This window comes from Macaca thibetana, chromosome 12 (genome assembly GCF_024542745.1).
Source record: "Macaca thibetana thibetana isolate TM-01 chromosome 12, ASM2454274v1, whole genome shotgun sequence".
In the NCBI taxonomy this organism is placed as follows: Eukaryota; Metazoa; Chordata; class Mammalia; order Primates; family Cercopithecidae; genus Macaca; species Macaca thibetana.
The window spans coordinates 128365077-128373123 of record NC_065589.1 but is presented as its reverse complement, the minus strand read 5'-3'; the positions used below and the strand labels follow the sequence as shown (position 1 = coordinate 128373123).

At 39.2% G+C, this 8047-nt stretch overlaps 1 protein-coding gene across 1 annotated transcript in view; it reads left to right on the top strand.

Annotated features, from left to right (window-relative positions):
- Positions 1 to 413: 413 nt before the first annotated feature.
- LOC126933037 (ribosome biogenesis protein BMS1 homolog) overlaps positions 414 to 8047 on the top strand; it is a 31054-nt gene continuing 23420 nt past the window's right edge. Inside the window, 6 exon segments of the mRNA XM_050752492.1 lie at positions 414 to 512; positions 2098 to 2306; positions 3212 to 3402; positions 4581 to 4660; positions 7715 to 7853; positions 7856 to 7902. Of these exon segments, the coding sequence (XP_050608449.1) occupies positions 2131 to 2306; positions 3212 to 3402; positions 4581 to 4660; positions 7715 to 7853; positions 7856 to 7902 (633 nt within the window). The 5' untranslated portion in view covers positions 414 to 512; positions 2098 to 2130.

Below are 8047 nucleotides of genomic sequence, written 5' to 3'. Positions count from 1 at the left end.
GCCCTGCCAAAAGAGGGCTTTAGGGCACCCCAGAACGCGAGATCCCCCTCATCTCGCATCTTTAAAGAGGAGGAGGTGGACTCCAAATCGAGCGATAGTCCATTCGTCCCTGGTACGGTGACTGCCGGAGGCCAAGACCAAATGTGTCTCCTTCCGGCTTTTGCACCACACTAACTAACCGGCGCCAGGCCGCAGAGCCGCCCTGGCCTTCGGCGAGGACTTGGGCGAGTGCGGTGCTCGCTGCTCCAGAGTCCCACCGCGGAAGTTGAGGCCGCGGATTCCGAGGGCGGGGTGGAGCGCGTTCGGTAAGTACCCGGACCCGGTGAAACGCACTGCGTGGACTGCGCCTGCGTCCGCACTCAGCTTTTCAGCAGTCTTTCTTCAGGCCCTGAAAGCCGTCCCCACGCCGGTCTCTTTTTTCTGCCTTCTTGTTTCCCTCCGGCGAGTCGGCGCGACGGTGAATTTCCGTTTCCGGCGGTGTCCATGCTGAACTGAGGAGTCGCAGTTGCCAGGTTCAGTACAGCGGGCTGGGGTAGGCGGCGGTGGGGTCCCTGATTCTGGGGCACTGGGAGGATCGCGAGTCGTGCGCGTGGGAAGGTCCTTCCCCGGTCCTCCGGGTCATCTTTGCTCCCGAGGAGCGGCATATTTCTCATCTGCCGGAGGTGTCCTGTGGTAGTTGGGAGAGTGACCGGATGAATCCCTGCAGAGAGCCCGGACAGGGAGGGAAGGTGGCTGGGAGACGTAGTTTCCTGGCGACGTGGTCTCGGCAGGCGACTTAGACCTGAGCCGGATCTGTTGACCCGAAATTGTGCTTTTCCCACCAAAAAAGGACAGGGAGAGAAACATTAGTACAAGTTCCGAACTAAAATATAGCAGAGAAGAAACATAATCATTGAAATCACACAGCTCTTCAGTTTCAAAGCGTTCCTAGCGCCTAGCTCTTCTAACTCCCGGCCAGTGTTCTTGACATTATGGTGATATATAAAGACTTTCTGTTTCCGCTGGTGTGTGAGTCTGTGGGAAGCCTCTGACTCACCTCCGTGCTCCAGTAGCACCCTGTGCAGCCTTCCAATGTCGCCCTTATTGCATGGCGCGGAAGATACTAGTTTGGATTTCCTCTGCAAGTCAGACCATAGCTGTATCCATTTACTGGCACAGTGCCTAGCACATCATAGACAGACAAAATATTTATTAAACTGAATGAATACAGTACCTTAATTGAATGAAATAGTATCCTGCTCCCCCCCTTTTTTTTAAATCAAGCTGTCAGATTTTATGAAGCCCCATTTCCTAAAAAAAAAACTCACTAATTTAGTGATTACCAATTTATTAGCCACAGATTCCCAGGTAACTCAGAAATCACTGGAAGGGTCTCTGTAAGTTCATGGGGTCTCCAGGTATCATCTAGAACCAGTCCTATCTCACAAGTTAATACTTGACAATTATATATATTGTCTGTTGTACTCTTTATAAAATGTGCTAAGATATATTGCTATTTCTCAAATGTATATAAGTAAGTTGTAATTTAGGAGTTTTACAGAGTCAACAGGTACTAAAAGTAATACTGCGATCATATTGGAAGTTCATAAAAACGTTTTACATTTTTTATTAAAATGTAAGTTTTAGTTTAAGTTGGGAAACCACTTCTTTACTCCAGTTGATACTTAGGTCTGAGCTGTCCGGTGTGGTAGCCACATGTGACTTTAGAGTTAGAATGAAATTAATTAAAAATTCATTTTTTCAGTTTCCCTAAGTATATTGTTAAGTAACCACATGTGGCTGATGGCTAAATGGCTGAAAAGTACAGATATAGAATATTTCTATCCTTGCAGAAATAGATACTGCTGATGTTGACACTTAAGATGAATAAAAAGTAACAGCAATAAAATGTAACTTTAGGAGAGGTAACTCATCTAATTTATAGCATAACAGAGAGAAATGAAATTGGCAATGGTTAAGCAATTTCTACCCTTGTTCAGTAAATAAATACATCATCTCTTCATAAAGAAATAAATGAAATTTACTGTTTTTCCCTGGGTATTGCCTGGATTGTAAAATGCTTCTCCCACCTCCTTACCCCAACCTTCTTCCTTGTAGGTTAGAGTTACTTGTTATTGGTAAATAGCTACAATGGAGACTAAAGACCAGAAGAAACACAGAAAGAAAAACAGTGGGCCCAAAGCTGAAAAGAAAAAGAAGCGGCATCTGCAGGATCTCCAGCTAGGAGACGAAGAAGATGCCCGGAAGAGAAATCCCAAAGCTTTTGCAGTTCAGTCTGCTGTGCGGATGGCTCGATCCTTTCACAGGTATGTTAGGGTACAGTCTGGTCGTTCTTCCATTGATTCTTTTTAAATAGTAGGAGCCTCTCACAGGTGACATTTGGATTCATGAGTCTAGTCCAGCTCCAAAGGACATGGAGATGCGTGGTGTGTGGCTTTCACTAAAACGTGAGAAGCTTTCCCATAGAAGCTGCCTTGCCTCCAGCATCTGCACACTGGTTGGTGTTTATTGCCCAAGATGCAAGAATTTATAGAATTTGTTTGTTCCTAAATTTTAAACTGTTTCTATGGTGATAAGTGTGCTTTTTTCCCCCTAGGTATGTTTTACATAGTTGTAATATAAAATAAAAAATTACAATATTTAATACTAACATAGCTTTATTTAGTGTGTCCTTGTGATATGCCTAGCGGTATACTTTAAACATTATTCAACTAAATGCTTCCAGCAGCCTTACCAGAGTAGGAATCATTCTTGCCCTCATTTTATGGGTAAGAAAACTGAGGTCAAGAGAACAAGTTACCTCCAATCATGTAACCAGTAAGTAGGAGAGCCAAATTTAACTCCAGAGCCTCTGCTCTGTTATGATGCACTGCCTCGGTATTTACCTTTTGGTTTTTTAAAAAACTATTAAAATCACTCTTAAAACAGTCAGATTTAAGGAGTGTTTAATTTTCAGCTCTCTATGCTATTGAAGTCGTCTTGTTACATCTTTATTGAACAGCAGTTATTTGGATGGGGCCAGAAGTTAACAAGTTAATAACTGACAAGTTAATTATATATTGTCTGTTGTCCTCTCAATAAAATGTGCTAAAGTACTCATATATATAAATGTACTAAAAAAGTTTACTTATAAAGTTGATACCTTTTACTCTATTTTGAAAGTGAGTTTACTATTTATTTATTTATTTATTTATTTATTTTTAATGAATAGGACTCAGGATTTGAAGACAAAAAAGCATCATATTCCAGTGGTTGATCGAACTCCACTGGAGCCCCCACCAATAGTGGTAGTGGTGATGGGGCCTCCAAAAGTTGGAAAGAGCACTTTGATACAATGCCTCATTCGGAACTTCACCCGGCAGAAGCTGACCGAGATCAGAGGCCCTGTGACAATTGTGTCAGGTAGGAGATACCGCAACAGACACAGAGTTGGCGTGGCTGTTGTCATCTGAGGGACATGCATGCATTTGTTGTTTTCTTGAGCGGAACATGTTAAATATTGTCATATCATGTTACCTGTCTTATACTTTTACTAAGTTGGCTATAGCTTCAGAAAAGGGTAAGTTCCCGGAGATAACTTACCCGGAGATAAGTTCCCGGAGATAACATATGTGATAATGTTCACATTGAAAATGTGCACGTTTGCCTTATGAAGCCACATTCTGGTGGAAGTGCGAGTTTTCTCTTTTTCCTATGAGAATTGTCTGCTTTGGGAGATGGTGACCTTTCCAAGTTTGAGGGAAAATGAAACAAACTTCCAGTGGTAGAATGGGAATGTGCAGTCTGAAATCTCTTGTTATTGCAATAGTATAGTTGGATTGAGGCTTTTCTTTATCTTTGGAGCATCCATATTTTCTTTTCCCTTTTTTGAGACAGAGTCTTACTCTGTGGCACAGGCTGGAATGCAGTGGTGTGGTTACAGCTCACTGCAGCCTCAACCTCCCAAGTTTAAGCAATCGTTCTACCTTAGCCTCCTGAGTAGTGTATGCCACCACACCTGGCTAAGTTTTCTTTTTTTCCCCTTTTTTTTTTTTTTTTTTTTTTTTTTTAGAGATGGGGTTTCCCCATGTGGCTCAGGCTGGTCTCAAAACTCCTGGGCTCAAGGGATCTGCCTGTCTTGGCCTCCCACTGCACCCAGCCCATATTTCCTTGACCATTTTCTTTTTACCTTAATTTAGAAATAATTATTGTTATGAATATTCTGTTGCATTATGTTTGAGGATGTTTGTAGCTATAGTGGGAATACGGGAAGTTTTGATAGAGGTAAAGACTTTGGTCTGCAGCTGAACAGCAGGATCATGGTTATCATGGAGCCTGTGCAGTCCGAATTTTCCCTGTTTGAGCACTTTTATTCATCTGGGTAGACTTTTGATATTATTTAAATTTAGAACACAGCAAGAAAAACAGAATGGAATTTATTTTATTTTACCAGTTTTTGCCTATAAAAACGAACTTCTGGTACACTCCTGTAAACTTACATGATGTTTTACTGGATGCAGTTAAAAAATGAAAATTAGAGTTGATGGTTAGAATTTTTTCAGGATCTTTTTAAAGTAAAATTTTCATCTTTTCACTTATAGGTAAAAAGCGCAGACTCACCATTATTGAATGCGGGTGTGATATTAACATGATGATTGATCTGGCTAAAGTAGCAGATCTGGTAAGTCAGCAGGGGCAGCCTGGGGTGCTGATGGAGACTTAGAGCATCGTGATAGGTTATTTATCCCTTGATGAAAGGAAGAGAGTCCTATGATTATTAAAGGAATCATAGTCATCATCAGTGATACAGTAGATATGATTGAATTGATGATAATAATTATGGTAATAAATATTGTTGTATTAATAATAAAAATGGAATGTGCACAATGAAATGTATTCCAAAATCTAAAAGCAAATCACGGGATGGAGAAAACCTTTAATGAACACAACTAATAAGAGCTCATTAATATGTATACATATATACATACAAATATATCATAGTAAGTACCATTTTTTCTTGGACTCTTCCTGGCACTGTGCTAACTGCTTTCTACAAATTTAGCTTACATAAATCCTTGATGCACCCTTGAGGTGAGTAGTTATTATCTGTAGTTTACATAAGATGAAATAGAGCCTCCCAGCAGTTAAATAACTTGTGTGAAGATGGGACCCTTGTTCCTGATGGTTCCAGAACCTTCATCCTTAATGATAATGCTAAAGTAAGTACATGAATTGCCCTGAAGAAGTGGTCAGAGTTTAGCAATAAAAAATCTAGACAGTACTCAGTATATGGAAAATGTACATACTCTTGCATTTATGGAAATGATAATGTTCACTGTTCTGGTATTCTATTAACTTAACGTTTTAAATTAGAAAAAATAAAAACAAATTAGCAAAAAAGTAAGCCATATTGATGAGGAAGTGTGGGGTGAGAGATACCTTGGTTTTTTTTAGACAGCTGTTTGGTAACAAAGAGCTACAGATTTTATACTTTGGCCCAGGAATACTCCTAAAATATGAAGTAAAAAGTAATACACATTTTAAAGTTGTGCCATTGTAATGTCAGAAAACTAAATAACATTCAAATTTTGAACATGTAATGCTACTATTAGTAAAAATAAGTGTTATTAATGTAGTGTAAGCTTACTAAATCTTGTGTACTTGAAATGATCAAAATAGTTCATAGAAGTCATTTGTTTCTCTTTTATGTAAAATGTAGCAAGTTTCTAATATTAAAGACATACATATTAAGAGATGCCTTTAATTTTATTTTTAATTATTATGGATACATAATAGTTATACATATTTATGGGGTACATGTGGTATTTGATAGAAGCATACAATGTGTGATGATCAAATCAGGGTAATTAGGATATCCATCACCTCAAACATTTATCATTTATTTGTGTTAGGAACATTTCAATTTCATTCTTGTAGTTATTCTGAATTATATAATAAATTGTAGTCCACCCTATTGTGCTGTTGGACACCAGAATTTATTCTGTCTAACTGTATTTTTGTACCTGTTAACATTTCCCTCTTTGTCCCTCCCTCCCTGCTCCCCTTCCCAGCCTCTTAACCATCATTGAGAGAGATGCCTATTATGTAAATCTTTTAAAGATTTTTCAAAAGGAACACACACATTTGGTAAAGTACTCTAACTGTAATGCAGGATACGCACAATGTGCATTTTTCTTTTTCCTTGGTGTAACCGCTGGTCATTCAGATCCCTGCAGAGCAGTATCCTTCTAGATGCATATAAACACGCATACCACCCTTTAAAAACACAAATGGTAGCTTATTTTACACACTGTTCTATGCTTTGCTTTTTTCATATAATGTATCTTGGAGGTATATAATAAGTACTGTAACTCTGCCTCCTTTTTAATATAATACTCCATTTTATGGAGGCACCATGATTTATTTAGCCTAGCTTATGTTGATTGCTCTGCTGTGGGTTGTCAAAGCCGCCTGTGTACAGCAAAGGCACACACAATACATGAATTTGGGTGTGTACGTGCGTGTGTGGATTAGGGGAGTAACACTGGCTTAGATGACAAAGACTGGCAGCTGAGGGACTGTTTGTTCCCCGTTCTTCCTGACCCTACAACCAGCTGCTTGCCCCCTGGCACTCTGTGACATTAAATGTAGTGTGAGGATATTCTGCCTGTCCTTTGAGCTGGTCCAGTGTTGCTGGAACGCTGTGCTTGCTGCCTCAGTCTGCAGTGGCAGCTGTGCTTTCTCACAAGCCCACCTTCATATATTCTGTGGTTTCGGATTTTGAGTGTTGCCTAGTTTAATCAAAGATGGGCATTTCTGTTTCCATTTTTCTTTGTTGTTAATTTTAGTTATCTATGCAAAGATAAGAACAGAAATGTTTTTAATACTTAAACTAGAAGTTTCCAGGAATCAATTCTGAAATTATTTTGCATCTTTGAAGCATCTTAAAAGTTAAAAATTGGTCTCATCTGCTTATATTTTCTTACAGACTACCAATCATCATAATCTTACTGTTTTTTTTGACCTAATTCTAAAATGGCAGCTATTTAAAAAAAATTTCTTAACAATTGAGTTATCCAAATTAATATATAAGATAGAGGTTTCCACTGCATACTTCTCAGCAAAAAACAGATTTTTTTTTTCTATGAGGAGATTGAAAGAAGAGATTGGTTTTCTGTACATATTTAATATATTTCATTGATTATCACTTTCTTCCCATTCTTTGGATGTCAGAGACCTGTTATTTGGCTTAAAAATACCTTACAGAAAACTTGATTTCTTTAAATTAGAATTTCTTAGGTAAGGGCCAGGTGAGACCCAGCCTTTTCTGAGTTACTTCTCATACATTAAAATTCTTATAATGGAAGTTTGCATCCTAGTGGACATCGTCTTATGATTGGCTTTTAGAGCAAGTCAGAGGGTGGTGGTTTCTCTGTCTGGGTGATGCCTATGTAGTTATTTGATTTAGTCTGGAGTGCGACTTTTCTGTTGAGGGCCAGATAGTAAATATTTTTGGCTTTGTGGATCATATCTTTTACAGCTACTTAGCTCTGCAGTTGTAGTGCACAGGCAGCCATAGACAAAATGTAAATGAATTAATGTGGCTATGTTCCAATAAAACTTTAGTTACAAACACAGGTGATGGGCGGGATTTTGCCCGTGGCCAGTTGCCAACCCCTAGTGTAAGTGGTCTGTTTTGGTAGTTTCTTTGAAAAATGATGTGTTCTGTTTGTAGGTACTGATGCTTATAGATGCCAGCTTTGGGTTCGAAATGGAAACATTTGAGTTTCTAAACATCTGTCAAGTACATGGCTTTCCTAAAATTATGGGAGTTCTCACCCACCTCGACTCCTTCAAGCATAATAAGCAACTGAAGAAACAAAGAAGCGATTAAAACACAGGTTCTGGACAGAAGTTTACCCGGTAAGAGGAGAAATGATTGTTGGATACTAGCAGTATAATCCTTTTAAAATAGACTGAAGAGGCCGGGCGCAGTGGCTAACACTTGTAATCCCAGCACTTTGCAAGGCAGAGGCGGTCAGATCACTTGAGCCTAGAGTTTTGAGCT